At 36.1% G+C, this 18,852-nt stretch overlaps 1 protein-coding gene across 3 annotated transcripts in view; it reads right to left on the reverse strand.

The window, feature by feature from the left end:
• The window catches only part of LOC150104510 (axotactin-like), a 145,176-nt gene that overhangs the window by 22,909 nt on the left and 103,415 nt on the right, over positions 1 to 18,852 (reverse strand). For all 3 annotated transcript variants that reach the window (XM_090395685.1, XM_090395686.1, XM_090395687.1), the window contains one exon: positions 5,522 to 5,671. In XM_090395685.1, coding sequence (XP_090251811.1) covers positions 5,522 to 5,671 — 150 coding nt within the window. The remainder of the gene's footprint in view (positions 1 to 5,521; positions 5,672 to 18,852) is intronic.

The raw sequence follows: 18,852 nt of genomic DNA on the forward strand, positions 1-18,852 counted from the left end.
TTCTCCCCAGTTTATCTGGGGTTTTTCATCCTGCAAGCAGGCAAACTGGTCTTGAGAATTCAACAGTTCTACAGACATAGGATACACCAGGAGGTTATAGAGCTAACCACCTTATTCTGGTATAACAGTTGTGGTTATAAGGAACAGAAACCCTCGACACCGTAAAGGTAAAAGAGGAAAAAGATTAAGAAAGAAAATGTATTATGAGCAGTATAATCACTATCACAAATAAAACAGAACTTGCTTTATCAATGACGAGCACTTGTCTTTTATTTTCTGATACAGTTAAGTCAGGTATTAAAGTAAGATTTTTATACTAAATAAAGGTTCCTTGTTAATTTTAAATTTCACAAGGAACCATAACTTGATGCAAAATTAAGTGGGCATCCATAAATAAATCTTTTTCTGACTACTTAATGTCTTACCAACAATGTGAAATTTTTTTAATCATATTAAAATATCACAGTTTTTGTCTTTCTTTCCTCCCACATAATCTGAAAAGTGTGGCAGAGTAGAGAAAACTTGTCTGCATGATTTGTTTGGGATTTGCTTTTAGATTATCATTAAATTAAGTTCAAGGCAATTTTGTTATAAATTTGATTGTATATTTGTGTGCATTGAGAATTGTGAAGTATTTAAAAGTTAGTTGAATGTATGATAAAAAGAAAATAGTTTGAAATATAAGCAGGCAGCTAAAGCAATGAAATAGCCTGGCAGTTCAGCTCTGAAAAATTTTGTGAGTGAGAAATGTTACTGTGAGTGTGCTGAATATGATAACAGTTCCAAATAAAGGTAAAGAAATTTGTATACAGTGTATGTATAGGTATGCACTCATGATAAATGTTCCCTTAAAAATACTTGAAATTTGATTGATTTTGTATCCACTGTATGGTGATAAATATTAGTAATATGATTTATGATAAATAGTTCTGAAGTAATCATATACTCTGCAATAGATGTGGCACAAAACATGCATCTTGGAATCCATCATATCTTATGTGGAAACTACATTACCTCAGCAGAAGCAGGTCTGTCAAATATTGAGGGTATTTCAATGAAGGTGAAAGTAGAGATTTTCTTATTTGCAAGACTGTCAAGAATTCTTGGTTTCAAAATATAGTGATTGAACATTTCTTTATTACTATTATTATATGAGTATTGCTGGAGTCTGAAGATTGATTGAGGAAGGCCCACACTAACATTTATTCGTATAGTATCTATTATATCTCCCCTTAAACTCATTTATTCGCCATAACCATAACTACCTTTACCGACACATTCCATTCAGTCACCATTCTCCAAGCAAAAAATCTAATCACATTCTTGCTAACCACATCTTAATACAATTTCCAGGGAGTCATTCCTTATTCTTTCCTTATCGTGGATCAGAAAATTTCTGCATCAATCCTATAAAAGCTCCTTTAGTAACTCCTCATAATTTTATCACATCCCCTCTTTTTTACATATCATTCACATTTTATAAATCAAAACTTGGTCACTCACCTCTGAATCCTTCCCACTACTTTCTTAACTTGAGAAACTCAGGTAATCAAATCTATGCACTAGTTTAGATGAGATCATATCAAAGCCTTATAAGGAGTGATAGTAACTTTCTCACACAACCAATTGTGATAGAAAGCATGTTCTTCCATATCCAAGTAATTCTATGAGCTGTTATGTCCAATTTTGAAATATGTCTGCTGAATTTCAACTCCTGTCCATCATCATCCATAAATCTCTAGTCTAATCAACTTTTTGCAGTCTAGTTTCATCAGTATATGCAGCTTGTAATCTTTTCAACCTGACACTTTGCTGCATTAAACTAGCTACCATTACTACTTTGTCCACAATGCCATTTTATTTAAATTATCCTATACGTTTCTACACCACCTTTACTCAGTACTCTCCTCCCAGTTTAGTATCATCAGCAAAAATCATTTACCAACTCCAGTGGCTTAGTAGTTAACACATCTATTCTTCAACAAACGGGCTGTGAGTTTGAATCCCAATGTGGGTATGGATGTTTTGTGACAGCTGGCTGTTAGGTAGTAGATAAATTTTATTGCATGATGTGAGATTAGCATCCTGTTTACTGGACACCTGAAATAAGTTTTAAAACTTCCACATTTGATCTTTAGAGAATGATTTCCAGATTATCTAATCCTTTAACTTATGGTACTCGTGTTTTTGTATTAGTAGCAGGCCACCAGCTTTTTGTGACTGAGATTCATTTAAAAAATTTAATATCACTAAGAAATTATTCTTAATATTATTAGTGTACAAAATAAACAGCAGCAGCTCAAGTGCCTTGTGACAGAACATTCATTACCTTCTTTCTCCTTAACTATGACACTGTACATAGTATTATTTGATTTTTGCCCATCAGCCTGATCTTTAGAGAATGATTTCCAGATTATCTAATCCTCTAACTTATGGTACTCGTGTTTTTGTATTAGTAGCAGGCCACCAGCTTTTTGTGACAGATTCATTTAAAAAATTTAATATCACTAAGAAATTATTCTTAATATTATTAGTGTACAAAATAAACAGCAGCAGCTCAAGTGCCTTGTGACAGAACATTCATTACCTTCTTTCTCCTTAACTATGACACTGTACATAGTATTATTTGATTTTTGTCCATCAGCCACCATATAATCTATGTTGCTCATTTGTCCAATCCGCATAATATGGTGAGTAAATTATTAAGACAAGACTTACCTTTCACAAAACTATGCTTTCCTCCATAGAGCATCATATTCCAATCCAATCCCATTTATGAATTCTGCCCTTAAAGATTCCAATAACTTAACCACCACTTAACAGCAATGCCCTTTATGTAGTGGAACTATCTTGCCTTCTTTCCAGATTCTGCTCCATATCTGCTCTGACATACCTTCCAGAGGGCATCTAACCTAGAATTGCCCAATTTTGACCTTCTTTGGCAAAAAATATCCCTCCTCCACTCAATCAAATTCATCTGCTGTCTCTATCGCTCTTCTAATACCACCAACCATTCCGAGCTCTTTAATTTCCTCTCCTCAAAAGTCGATTTCCTCCAGTCCCACTCTCCTAATAGTGAAATCATCCTCCTAGGCGATTTTAATGTTCATAACACCAACTGGCTTCCCTCTTCCAGTTGTACAGATTCTGCTGGCAGAGACAATGAAATATTTGCCACCAGAATACCAGATAACCAAATCACTTCCCAAATACCCTAGATCTCTTCCTTACCAATGACCTTTCCAAATATACAGTGAATGTAGTGAGCCCCCTGGATAATTTTGACCACAACCTAGTGCTCATCTCCTTCCCCATGCAACAACGCTTACACAGTCACACCTGCACAAGAGTAGTCTGGCATTATAACAGTGCCAAATGGGACAGCCTACGAGACTACTATGCTTCATTCCCATGGTTGGACTATTGTTTGCAGTCTTCCAATCCAAACATATGCACCGAACACATCACCAAAGTAATCCTCACTGGCATGATAACATACATTACCCACACCACTCTGAACTGCCATCCCCTACCAAACCTTGGTTCTCCAAAAGATGTGCCTAGGCTGTACTAATGAAAAACCAGGCATACCACAACTGGCTCAAATTAAGAACTCCATCCTCCTTCAGTACCTATATTGAAGCCCGAAACAGATGCAAAAAAAAAAGTATCAATGATTCCAAAACAGAATTTGAACGAGCAAAAAGCAGGAAACTTGCAGCCTGTCCTAGCTGCAGCCATGCCTTTTGGTCTCTTGCCAAAGCAATTGGTCGCAACTTTTGCCCTACATTACTCCCAGTCCTATCATACCTAAATGGCTCAATTGCAACATCACCCACAGAAAAAGCTAATCTGCTGGCTTCACACTTTGCCTGCAATGCACGCATAACCGACAATGGCAAATGCCCCCACCCCCAGTCATTCCAACTGCCCAACATACAATTCCCCCTGTATTCTTTTGCCAGAAAGAGATCCTAAACCTGTTGTCAAAATTAGACACAAAACAAGCTCCTGGCCCTAATGGCATTCCTCCAATTGTCCTGAAGGTCTGTGCAGTAGAACTGACTCCTTCTTACTTTACTGGTATATATATCCCAAAGCCTGGAAATTGGCCTATATTCAACCCATTCCCAAATAGGGTGACAAATTGCCATCTAACTACGACCCTATCTCACTCACCTCAATCCTATCTAAAGTGATGGAGAAAACCATTAATTCTCAACTCCTACTCTACCTTGAAGGTACCCAGCTATTAAGCGACCACCAGTATGGATTCCGTCGATGCCGATGAACAGGTGACCTGCTCTCATATATCACACATCTCTGGACATATGCCATGGAAAAATTTGGTGGATCCCAAGTAGTTGCACTTGATATCTCTAAAGTCTTTGACTAGGTCTGGCACAAAGGCTTACTAAGCAAATTTCTATCATTTGGACTGTCTCAGGACTTGCGCAGATGGATTGCCAGCTTCCTGGCTGTACACACACTATGTGTGATGGTAGATGGCTCTCTATCCTCTCACCATCCAACTAATGCTGGAGTCCCACAAGGTTCAGTTCTCTCACCGACCCTCTTCCTTCTGTACATCAATGAAGTCAACTGAAGTAGGTCATTGATGAATGCCTCTCCTATTGCAGGAGGTTTGGATCTACTACTCCCATGGTGACCCAGTTCATACTGGAAGAAAGTATCTATAATTGGGTGAATGAATGTGTGAAGGTGGAACACAATCACAAATATCCATGCCTATGTGGGAGTCGAACCCGCAGCCTCTTGGCTGGAGAGCGGATACGCTAACCTCTCGGCCAATCAGGCCGGCATGTGTTTATATACCAGAGAATAACTTTGATTTTGCAAAAATGTCAAGTGTATTCAGTGTTGCTGTTCATTTTATTATTACCAATAGCACATGCTACACAACAGTATGTGTGTGTGTTAAAAGCAATGAACCACTTTTCAACACAAAGATGACATGATTATTTGATTACTATAACCCGCAGTTTTCTTTGATGCCTATAGTGTGAAATAATTCCCACAGTTTTCTTTGATGCCGATCGCGTGTAATAATTCCTGTAATTTTCTCTATTACCACACTAAAACAAAATAAACCAACATGCCTCGCTAAAATAAAAAACCAACATCGTGGGCACAAAAGAAGACATTACAGTACGGATCACTAACCATGCCCTCTTTCTTAACATGCTGAACCAAATGCTTAAAATCAATCTTATTTTAATCTTATCTAAAGAACATATGGCCTGCTTTCATTCTTTTCTGTCTTGAGCTCTTTCATTCCATATTATTCCCCCATCGTATCCACAGCTTCCTTTGAGTCGCTTATAAATAACCCATATATATATATATATATATATATATATATATATATATGGGTTATTTATAAGATGTGAGTATGTGTGTGTGTATATACACACACACACACACATATATACTCTTGGCATAAAGAAATCTGTCACTAATTTTCATTTTATTTAAATAAAAATATAAGAGATTTACCAACCTTTTACATTAGCAGCTTTCATTTTTTTCTTTTCATGCAACAAACTGATTTCCTCACTGAAACGTCCTCGTTTTGACCTGATTTTCCATGCATAAATAAGCACACCAAGAATTACAGCTATTAAAAATATGGCCATTAATATAGCCACATCTGAAAAAGATTAATAAAACCAAAATGAAGAAAAACAGAATGAACTTTAGTACTCAATATATAAGTGGCTAATTTATTAGATAACTGTCCAATTTATTGCTACTTTGTCAGAGCCAGAGAAAAGATTTTGTCAAGTGTCCCTTCTAAGATAAATAAAAAACAGATAAGCAGCTAATTTTTGTGTTGTGTGTATGTGTGTGTACATACACACATGCATGTAAAATTCAATTCAATAATGAGCCAAACATCATCATAAAAGTGACTTTGGAACACAATAGTTGACACCAGATGCAACAGAACAAGGATTAACTGTTGTTCTACTAGGAAGAGTTCATGCATAAAGTTGTTGGACCACTCAGTTTGGTCCAACAACCAGAAACCATCCAGTTTTTGTGGCAGACATCTCGCCTGAGATAGCTAGTTGATGGTACTAAACAAAAGGTTTTAAGAACTGTGCAGTCTCAAGGGACAACTATTCAATGGGCAGTGAAAATACACCAGAATCCACAAAGGATTATATATCAGAATGCACAATTTATTGCAGTACACTGTCACGAATGGGATATAGCAAAAGAAGACTGTGTAACACTGCTCTTGGCTAAAAACAAACAGTTACAGGTATAGTAGGAACAGGAATATCAGTGATGGACATCTGAGGAGCAAAAAAGGTCAACTGGTTTTGCAAATCAATCATGAATCAATGGATCAATGCTTGCTAGCAGCATTGCAGGCTGGGAATGATGGTTCAGAGATATGGGAAGTTTTTTCTTGACAGAGATCAGGTTCCCTGATGCTTGTGGAGAGTGATAACTGAAAGTCAGTGTCTAATTGAACACTAACATCAACTAACTGCATCTCATCTCTTAGTTTATCTTTCTGAGAATGGTCATTTCCAGCAAGATAATTCACCATGTCACAAGGCAAAGATTAATTGGGAATGGTTCCAGGAGCAAAATGATAACTATTATTCTGCAAACAACTATACACATAGGATAAGGTTGAATAAGCTGTTTCCAACATGGATCCACTGCCACACTTGGAGCAACTACAGGATAACAGGAGTCAGTCTTGCCCATTTTCCTTGTAAAGTTTATGCCCTCCTCTAAGTTGAGGCTATTCTAATGGCTAAAAGAGAATGCTACTTGCTATATAGTATGTGCTTCATATACTGGCCACTTAAACATGTGTGTATCAATGATATAATACTTAGACTGTGCATACAAATGTAATACTTGACTATATTTTCAAAACTTACACATTTTAGGAAACACTTTACAGAGTTAGAAAAAAAAACTTCGTGCACAACACAATCTGAAATTAATATGTTTTGTATGATAACATCTGTGTAAAATATTCTTATGAACTGAACTGACTGCAATTAAATTCATGGCTAACAGTAATATCATTCATTATGCAATAACCATATATATGAGCCAGCAATTAGTCAATTAACACCATTCTCTTACAAACACATACAATAAAAATATCATTTTAGTATGGGCATACCTCGTTTAATGCATTCATCTAAACAGGAGTGCTAACCGAATCTGCACTATATGGGGTTATTATAGCATAGTTCTAAAGAAGATGCTTTGAAGACATTGTCATTTATTATATACAATACATATTAGGGGTTTACTGGATTACTTAAGCAAAGTAATCCAATAAATGTTGGAAGTTTTTTCCCACTTGGTTAGACTATAATAAATTTTGTTTAATCCTTTATCCAAGTGTAAGCAAACAGAGTTTGCATCTGAAGTATCTTCAGGACTGAGGCAACTCTTTGATTATACATGTCCGCATGGAGATGCTTTGCATTACTGGAGATACTAAGATAAGTGATGAGAGCTTAGTCCACCTTTCCCACGAGTTGCCTCAGTCCCGAAGATACTTCAAGACTGAGGCAACTGGTGTTTGCTTACACTTTATCCAAGTGTAAGCAAACACTTGGATAAAGGATTAAACTAAATTTATTATAGTCTAACCATGTGGAAAAAAATCTTCCAACATCTTTCTCTAAATCCAGAGTAATTTAATAATAAGGTGAGACACCTTTTGGCAACTCGTATAGGTAAATATGACTTCTCCATTACTTCCACCTTAGTATCACCACCTCTGGGTCTGGCTCCCGCTGACAAGACCTCAATAAAGGTCAAAACCGGTTGGAAGCTTTGGTGATGAATGGCAGTGCTGTAGCCCATGAAGTTTTAATGGCTCAGCTGTTGATGTCACCCAGGTCCTGGTTGGAGGTGGGGGTAATGAATGGCAATGCTGTAGCCCATGAAGTTAACTGAGGCACAGCTGTTGCTGTTAAATCTCAGATGACACATGAGCAAATGAGCGGCTCTGCTCGGTGGTGGGGTAAGCCTGCCACGGAATAGAGCCAATACTGAGAGTTCTGGTGAGTCTGTTACTGAGGGGAACAATGCTGATTTTTTGGAGTTTGACTTGTACTTGAACATTGAATTAAGGTCGAAATCGGTTGGAAGCGTGGGTAATGAATGGCAATGCTGTAGCTCATGAAGTTTTAACTGAGTCTCGGCTGTTGCTGTCACCTAGATCCTGGGTGGTGGTGGATAATGAATGGCAATGCTGTAGCCCATGAACTGAGACATGGCCATTGCTGTTACTCCTCAGATGACATATGAGCAAATGAGTGGCTCTGCTTGGTGTGGTGAGCCTGCTATGGGGTAGAGCCAATGCTGAGAGTTCTTCTCATGGCAGGGTGAGCCTGTTATTGAGGGGAACAATGCTAATTTTTTTGAGTTTGACCTGCACCTGAACATTCAATAAAGGTTGAAACCGGTCTGGGTAGTGGCCCTTCCCTTAATGCATAGCATTAAGACTATACATGTCCTCAAGATATGCTTTGCATTATGGGAGATACTAAGACAAGTGATGAGAGCTTGGTCCACTTTTACCACGAGTTACCTCAGTCCTGAAGATACTTCAGATGCAAACTCTGTTTGCTTATACTTGGATAAAGGATTAAACTAAATTTATTATAATCCAATAAATCCCTTCATCATCATAAATAACAATTTCACAAATACATTCAGAATTGTCAAATGAATCAATAATGAAAGAAAAATTAAATACAGTAAGTTAGCATGTCATTAGTGCATGGTGAACTCCAAATACAACAAGCACTGGAAGATAGGCCAGGTTGTAGCACATCCCCTTCTTGAAAATGGCATCACAGGTTGATTGCTGAACTCAAAGCTCCTTCTCTTTGTAGTAGGAGATTATATTAACATCCTTCACTGTAGTCATCATAATAATGCTCATGGATAGAACTCCAGAAATTCACTTGCCACAGGCAAGTTAGCACATCTTTTTTTCCATAATTTACACTTTTTGTTTCGTTGAAAAACATTATCTCATTTACTGTCAAGTTAATTTATAATGAGTAGCTCCAGCAAATTTATTTAAGAAATTTTAGATTAGTGCATTGCATTGGATTGGAGATTGGCTGTCTGATAGGTAAAAACAAGTTGTACACCACTAGTGAGGTACACTAGTGGTGTACCTCAGGGGTCTGTTTTGGGCTATTGCTCCTTAACCTGTATATTAATGATATTGGGGAATATTTGAATGGGATACACAGCTGTTTGCAGATAATACAAAGTTTGGATGAACCATGAGGAGTAAAGCAGATGTTTGTAGCCTTATAAAAAGACGTTGAATAGATTGAGTGAATGGGCATGAAAGTGGGGATGCCAGTTCAAAGTTGCAAAATGTAATGTGTTAAAATTTGGGAAACAAATATGGGATGTAGAATTTACACTTGGGAGGGATATATTGTTGGAAGTGGAGGAAATAAGAGATCTTGGGATAATGGCAGATAAGGATCTAAAATTTAGAGGACACATTGCCAAAATTGGGAGAACGACACAAAGAATTCTAGCAATGATGCAGAGGACACCTGCTTGTAGAAGAAAGGAGATTCTGATTCCATTGTATAAGGCTCTGATTAGGCCACATGTGGACTACTGTGCACAGATTTGATCATCTGGTTTTCAAAAGGATGAAGAGACAGAGAGGGTCTAGGGGCAATTGACCAAAATAGTTGTATGAAGAAAGGTTGAGACAATGCAATTTGCAGAGTACAGTGGATAGGAGGAGGAGCGATATGATAGAGACGTACAAGTTAGTAAGGGGTTGTGTTATAGGATTAACATTTAAGAGGTTTTTCATAAAATGATGGGAGAGAACAAGAGATCATCCCTGGAAGCTGTTAAGGAAGGTGTGAGCAAGGAAGTGAGAAGCAGGTTTTTTGCATGGAGGGTTGTGAATGATTGGAATGCATTGCCTGATAGCGTGGTGTCTGCAGAGAATTTGAATGCATTTAAGGCACACTATGATAAGCTGTGTGTATGACAAAAAGGGACCTCCTAGATGAGTCTGTAACTCAATGAGGTCTTAGGATAATAATAATAATAACTCTCTGGAAATAAAACTTCTGGATCTGAAATCCTTAATTTGAATACTGCAGTTTTCCCTTTTAAGGAATCACAAAACATTTGCAATTTTAGTTGTCGGTTCCCTCTAAAAGTTATACATAATCCAATCATCTTTACTTTCTTCTGTCCTTTATATCTCCCTTATAATATAACAATTGATAAGTTTTAAAACTTAAAAGCGTTTTAAGATTTAAAACTCAGTTGTTGTTGTTTTTACAACAGCATTATACAGTTCTTCTCACTCCACTAAACATCATAATTTTAGTTTTCATTTCAGTCATGAAGCAAGTAAAACAATCCCCTCATTAGGTGCTATCATTACAGCTCTTTACTTAAAAACAGTAAATCTCACACTTCAAACAAAAAAAGTAAGTTTTTCATATCATGAATGCATTTAAATTAAATTATACTAATCATTACAAATAACTTTTATAATCAAATCACATTCATTCAGTTCAATATTAACCTTACATATATACACTGCATGCTTGACATAACAGGCATCTATTATTTAAAAAATAAAAATAAAAGAGTGTGCTTTTCTCACAATATATACAGTGGTATCTCGCTAATCCGAACCTCTTTAGTCCGAACCCTCCAGTAATCCGAACTGCGGTTTGAAAGAAAAAAAGTTGTACTTATTACGTATTGTTATTTTGTGTACTACTATTTTTATTTAATAATTATTATTTTAACTATTTATTTTATTATTATTACAGTACAGTATTTTTTTCATACTGTCGATTGTACGGTTATACCGGAGGCCTATTTTGATTTATTGTATGTACATGTTTGCTTTTTTATACTGTACAGTAGGTACTATATTGTCGGCATGAATCACAAATATACACAAAAAGAGGAAATTCAAAACATGCATAATTTGGTTAAAAATATAAATCCAGATGTTGAAATTTCAAAACAGTTGCTACGGAATAGATTACAGGTAGAAACGAAAGTGAATTCGAAATCAAATCAGATGCTGAAATTATAAATATGACGCTACAGAATGAATCAGAAGACGATGATGACGATAAAGAACTCGAAGAAAAAAAAATGAAACATGAAGAGGCAGTTGACAGTTTTAATGTGTGTATAGAATGGGCTAAGCAGAATGATACACCATTCCACAAAATTTTGTTGCTAATGCAGCTCCGAGAAGAAGCATTCGAAAAAAGTTTAGCTTCCAGGAAGCAAAAGAAAATCAGTGACTTTTTTATAAAGAAATAAAAAACTTTTTTGTGTGTGTTATTTTGTGTGTTGTGTACAAGAAAGTGATATTTTTTTACGCAAATTAAGTTACGTACTGAACAATGCAATTTTATTAAATCTGAATCCTCAACAATAGAGGTACATACAAATTAAATTTTTTACTAAAATAAACTTGTGTACAGTGTTATTTTTTTTTGTTTTACATTACAGTACTGTAGCTTTTTTCTATCAGTTAATTTATTTACAGAATTAAATTGATGTATCATTAGAATCTGATTATTTTTGTCTTAAACGCTAGTTATTGTCTCTTGGGGGATAATTCGCTAATCCGAACGAGCACGATTTTTATTAGTTCGGATTAGCGAGATACCACTGTAATTTCATTTCAATAATTTCATTAATAAAAGAAACCAGTAATTATAACCAAAAAAATTAAAATTGGCACAATTTTATTAAATACTAATACATCTTATTCTTTCAAAACCTTTACACAACCCTTAAAATGATTATTATATTCCTTATAATAATTTTAAGTAGGTAGTAGTCTTATAATCAAGTAGTGTTACCTACTTATAATCAAATAGGTCACACTCACTGGCTCTACAGTGAGTGCTACCTACTTTCTTGTTTTTGTGTGAATATTATTATTTCTCTTCATACCATTTAGTTTTTCAAAACATCACCTATAATATTTATAAATGTGGACTGATACCTTAGGCAAGTAACACACTTTTGTGGCCTAGTAGATTCATGTTGTACTGTAGCCCTGCCCATTGGTGTCAGATGCAGTTTTTCTTCCATGCTAGGTGGCTCAACTCTTGCAAACTCTTTCCACACCACTCCTTTACATCATCTACCTACTCTCATCTTGACCATCCTCTTCTGTTTATGCCGTCCACTGTATTGAACATCAAGGTTTTGATCTTTCTGCTGCTATCCATCCTGCAGATATGTCCAAAAAATTCAATTTACCTATAATCATTTTCTGTATTAGATTCTCTTTCCAATTTATTATTATGATTATTACATGACACCTCCAAGGAGTCCCACAACTCACTGTGGGAGGGCACTTTATTCCACTATACACACACCACCTCCTCTACTTAGTTCTCAAACTACTCTAACCACAATGGCACTGCTACCATCAACTGCCTACTGCAACCACCAACAGTATTTTTTGTTCTGTAAATTATGTGTGTTCATGATTCCCACATGCAGGCTGATTTGCCTGCATGTGGGTGAAAAACCAGAGTTTTCTGGAGGAAAAATCCTACTACGAGATCAGCTAACTTACCTTCAATAGAAAAAGTCCACATAAAGATTCCTCTTGTCATGGTGAGAACTGAACTCAGGTTCTTTTCCAATCAAAGGATGCAATGTCACATTGTTTTTTCAGTTGAGCTACAAAGGTGCTTGAAATTTTTAGTTTTCTATAGAGATCTTCACTGTAGTGCTCCAGTCAAAATCTGTGCATTTTCAGTAAAGTGATTCATGGCATTCAGAATGTTAAATGCCCTTTGTCAAACTCCTGTGGTGAAATTTCTACCTGGAACACCATAGTAGAGTTTGAAATTTAAAATGATATTCTGATCCACTGATTTGCATCAGTCATGTTTGTTGGAAAATATGTTACTTCTACAAGTAGAAATCACAGGCTGTCCAAATGCTCAGGATGACTAGGAACCATTTTCCCACTTCTGCAAATATCTTGCCCCTTTCTCTGATTCCTTTTTCCAGCATTGAAAAAAAAAGGGGGGGGGATGATAGAAAATGCACCCTTGAAGTTGATTAAGAATGTGTGGTCAACAAGGATGAGAGGGACTAGGTTGTTTTTTTTTTTACTTCAGGAGTGGTCAATGAATGGAATGGGCTGCCAGGGAAAAACACGTGTACCATCAGTGAAGTTAAGAAGAGGTACAATAACATTGTATGGATTAGTATGAGTAGGGACTAAAAATTTACTAACTTTTACAATTACTAGTATGCGTGGAAAGAGGGGAAAATAGTTTCACTGCATAAAGGAGGATCCAAGACTATGGTTGCAAATTACCGACCGATCAGCATATCAGGAGTCGTTGTCAAGGTCTTGGAGAAAGTAGTCAAGGGAAAAATACAGGAATGGATTGATGAAAATGAGATACTGTACAGAGGACAGCATGGCTTTGTGAAGGGTAGATCATGCCTCAGTAACTTGCTCAAGTTTTATAACAAGGTGACGGCTGAACTAGATAAGGGAAATGGGTTTACAGTGATACTGCTAGACCTGGCAAAGGCGTTTGACAGGATACCACATGGAATTCTAATCTGTAAACTACAACATATGGGAATGGATATAGGGTTGGTGAGATGGATAGCTGGGTGGTTGATGGAGAGATATCAAAGAGTAGTTTATTCAGGAGTAGAGTCCAAAAAACGGCCTGTGACTAGTGGTGTGCCACAGGGTTCTGTTCTTGGACCACTGCTGTTTAATCTGTTCATTAACGATATAGGGAAGGGTCTAAGTGGGACAGTTCATTTGTTCGCTGATGATGCAAAGTTGGGTAGGGCGATAGTGAATGCAGAAGATGTCAAAGTCTTGCAAGATGACTTAGATAGATTGGAGTTCTGGACTAAGGAGAATGGATGTCAATTTAATGTGACAAAATGTAAGGTTATGCATTTCGGAGTGAAAAGATTAGCAGCAGTATACCACATTGGTGGAATTGTACTCCAGGAGATTGATGAGGCCAGGGACTTGGGAGTGTTGGTGGATATGGAGATGAAGTTTAGGGGGCACATTGCGAAAGTAGCTAAATCAGCTCATCAACTCACTTGGTTGTTGAAAAATACCTTGACGAGCAGAGAAAAACAAGTTATTGTACCTCTGTACCAAGCCCTGATAAGACCTCATCTCGACTACTGTGCCCAGATTTGGTCACCTCGGTTCCTTCGCGATGGGGAGGAGGTTGAGATGATCCAGAGGCGAGTGACTAAGATGATAGCAGGTCTATGGAATGAACCATATGAGAACAGGTTGAAGATTTGTGGGTTGCAGAAACTAGTTGATAGGCGGAAAAGGGGAGACATGATTGAGACATTCAAATTGCTAAAAGGATTCTATAGGATTAATTCAGATGATATTTTTGAGATCAGGACTGGTGGTGGGAGAACTAGGGGACACCCATGGAAGCTGGGCAAGAGCGTGGTTAGCAGGGGTGTTAGAGCTGGGTTCTTTACTTTTAGAGTGGTAAATGAGTGGAATAAGCTGCCAGAGTCTGTTGTGGGTGCTATGACAGTGAGCGAGTTCAAGGCAAGGTATGATAAATACTGTGAGAATGTTGAAGAGCTGCGTGAACATGATGTTTAGGGCCTCCCTCGATGAGTCTTAAGGACTCCTGGAGTAGCCCGTGGTAATAATAATAATAATAATAGTAGTAATTTGGTAAAATTTTCATAAATACTGTTGGAAGTTTTTCCACTTAATTATACTATAAATTAAAGATACTAAGAAATGATATACAGTAATCCCTCGATTAATGCGCTCCCCGATTAGTGTGTCATTTTTTTTCAATACCCAACTTCGATTAGTGCGCCTCTAAAATTCGATTAGTGTGCCTATATACATCTTAAAAATAAATGTTACTGATTTTAAAAATTTTCTATCTATACATTTTTATGGCTGCCTATTTTAAAAAATCACTCACCAGAATGAAATAATTTAGTTACCGATTTAAAACATTTTATAAAGATATTTTGAATGGCATACTACACTTCTTCCATGTACACTATGTATACTATGTTCCAAATTTTTACCGCCAAAATTTATGTAGTCTGCTATAGTAGGCCCACAGATTTGAGACCCTTCGACACTTCTGCGCATGTCACAAAAAAGAGAATCCATTCGATAATAGGGTAATCAATCCTTCTTCTGGGATGAATTGTTTATTATTACATGTCGGAAAATTAACTTCTCTTTTATGTTCATTGTAGTTTTTAAAGTAAACAGAAAAGAGAAGTTAATTCTGTATGAACTGGTCGCCAACACGTCAAATCACGTGCTTTATAGATAAAATTTAACCACTGATAGTCAGCCAAAAGAGATTTCGCAGAAACAATTTGAAAATATTTTTCATACAATCGAAGTTTTTAAGCAGCAATGCTTAGAGGCTGACCCTGATGAAGAGAGAAGCAGTAAAATTTGCAGAAGAGTAGAAGAGACAATAGGGCCATACCATCAGTTGTATGAAAAAAAAGAAACAAAATGCCCGCCAAACTATGTTAGCTCAATTCTTTGTTAAGAAGTAGAATAATAAAATTTATATTCTGAATATATTTTATTGTCTTTCAGCTTCATGGTTTTCCTTTAGCCCTGAGACATACCCTAATTCTTTTATAAAAAATTAAGGTTCAAAAAAGAAATTTGAGGAACGAATTATACTTTTTCCCATAGGTTATTATATTCGATTAGTGCATTTTTGATTAATGCGCCTGCTTTAAAGAATGCATTAGGCACATTAATCGAGGGATTGCTGTACTTGGTTTAATCTTTTATCCAAGTGTAAGCAAACAAAGTTTGCACCCAAAGTATTTTTAGGACTGGGACAACTCGTAGAGGCTCATGACTTCACATCACTTGCCTTTTTATCCCGTAATGCAAAGCATATATCCTTATGGACATGTATAATGCTAGGCACTCTGGGAAGAGTCACTAGCCAGACTGGTTTTGACCTTTAGTGACGTCTCATCAGTGGGAGCATGACTCAGAGGTGATACTAAGGTTGAAGTAATGCAGAAGTCATATTTTCATATACGAGTAGCCAAAAGGAGTCAAACCTTATTAAAATGCTCTGGATTGAGATAATTATTGGAAGTTTTTCCACTTGGTTATAATATAAATTAAAGATACCAAGAAATTATATACTTGGTTTAATCCTTTATCCAAGTTTAAGCAAACAAAGTTTGCACCTGAAGTATTTTTAAGACTGGGGCAGAATGCATAGCATTATACATGTCTGTAAGGATATGTGCTTTGCATTATGGGATACTAAGGCAAGTATGTGAAGTCATTAGCTTCTATATAAGAGTTTCCCCAGTTCTGAAAATACTTCAGGTGCAAACTTTGTTTGCTTACACTTGGATAAAGGATTAAACCAAGTATATAATTTCTTGGTACCTTTAATTTCATAAATACTACTTTTATTAGTAATTTCTTACATTTAAAAAAAAATGTTATATTGAAAGACAATCAATAAATATTCTTCTTCTTTCTTAACCATCAGATGATGGGTTGAATCCCCTATGTCCAAATCTTTGCCATTTGGTTCTATCTCTGGCCATTTCTGTTATCTCTCTGAAGCTTTATACTATAAACGTGATCTTTCAATTCAGTTTGTAGCCAAGTTCTTTTTGGTCTACCTATTGATCGTCTTTCTCCAATGATTCCACTCAAAACTATACTTGGTAATCTTTGCAACGACATGATACAACGAAATAAATGAGTCATTTATTTTTCTTAAGCATTTCCAAGTCTCGGCTTCATACATTATGTGTAGGTATAATAATTGTTTTACAGAGTTTTAGTTTGATGCTTTTTTTGAAATACTATTATTTTCCCATGTTTTGTTTAATTTAGTCATATTAGACCATCCTTTGGTCTGTATTTTACGGTTTCTGTGTTATCAAGGTTGTTAGTAATGCTTTATAATAAAAAAAAAAAATAGTAATGCTTTACTTGTTCAAATATATGATTTTTTAAGTGTACTGCAATTTTTTCCTCATCTCTTCCTATTTTCATTATTTTAGTTTTGCTTAGGTTGATTTATTATTATTATTATTATTATTATTCGTGACACCTCCAAGGAGTCCGAAGACTCATCGCGGGAGGACACCTACAACTGTCTCAGCTACTACACCGAACCTCTACTATGAATCATCTCCATCAACGTCAACTACCGCCCACCTCCACCACTATCACAACTAGTATTTTTTTTGTCTGTAAATTGTGTGTGTTCCAAAGGGCCGATTTGTCTGTATGCAGGATGAAAAACCCTGCTACCTCCGTATGAGATCGGCTAACTCACCTTCGATTGAAATCGTCCAGATAATGATTCCTCCCGTCGCGACGAGAATCGAACTTAGGCCTATTCCAATCAAAGGGCGCAATGTACCGTTGTTCTTCCAATTGTGCTACGGAGGCGCTTTCAATAATAAAAAGCCTTAGTCACTCATCTTTAGATTCAGCTCCTTTGATATTAGCTGAGCTATGAGTGAAGGAAAAATTTCAGTTGTGATAAAAAAGTAGCCTGGGAAGATCCAATTCAAAAGAGCAGAAAAAGTGCTAAAGACCTAACACAAGAAATAATCAATTTTCATTCTAAAAGTTTTGCATTCTTCATTTAAAATTTTTATTTTTTCCAATTGTTCTTTAGATTCTGCAAGAATAATATCATAATAATAATAACAATAAATATTGGCAAACAAACATTTTAGTGAAACATAAGACTTGCCATAAAAATTCAAAAAATTTATTCTAAAAATGGATTAATATAAATTATAAATAAACAAGTTTTATTTCAAACCATAAATAGCAGTTTTAAGATAAGAAAAATTATATAACTCAGCATAAACTGCTTTTTTTTTATTTAGTCTTTTTCATTAAAATGATCATGTAGAAAACAGTTCTTAAGGCTGTGGCCCCCTAATTATAACGTAAGTTTTGTATAAATTAATCTAGCAGTGTAAAAAGCTCTAGCATATTCAGCATTTGTTGGTTGATGGCCATTAGGCAATCAAAAGCATTCATAAATATTTTCCTGTAAATAACATAATACATCAAAATACAAGATACTTCAAATATTCCTTTCTTGTGTTAGGTCTTTAGCACTTTTTCTGCTCTTTTGAATTGGATCTTCCCAGGCTACTTCAGTTTTTTATCACAACTGAAATTTTTCCTTCACTCATAGCTCAGCTAATATCAAAGGAGCTGAATCTAAAGATGAGTGACTAAGGCTTTTTATTATTATTACACCTTCTATGGAGTCTGCAGACTCATCATGGGAGGTTCATTCAACTGACAACATATCATACCAAATCTTAAAATCCTTAACACTAGCTGCTTTAACAACATATTCTGGTAATGCATTCCATTCACTGACAATTCTCCATGTAAAAAATCTACTCATCACTCCCTACTTCACTGTACTCTTGCATGACTTCTTGGGATGGCCTCTGGCTCTTCCTGTCTCAATACTCCTTTTATAATCCCCTTTGGATTAATCCAATAAAGTCATCTCACCAACTTATCATATCACCTCTTTTCTTCCTGTCTACCAAACTCTGCAATCTTTGTTTCTTCAACCTTTCTCCATAGCCAGAATCCCAAAGCCCTAATATTGTCTTAGTCAGAAAATAAGGGGATAAACATCCTTTGTTGTTTTATAGCCAGTAAGCGAAACTAAAGATCGATAACTACGATCTATAAGTTTCATGCCGAAAAACTATCGCCGAAGGCAATTCGAAGTAAAGGTGGAG

This window comes from Typopeltis vanoorti, chromosome 7 (assembly GCF_054136105.1).
Source record: "Typopeltis vanoorti isolate ZY-2024b chromosome 7, IOZ_Tvanoo_1.0, whole genome shotgun sequence".
NCBI classification, from domain to species: Eukaryota; Metazoa; Arthropoda; class Arachnida; order Uropygi; family Thelyphonidae; genus Typopeltis; species Typopeltis vanoorti.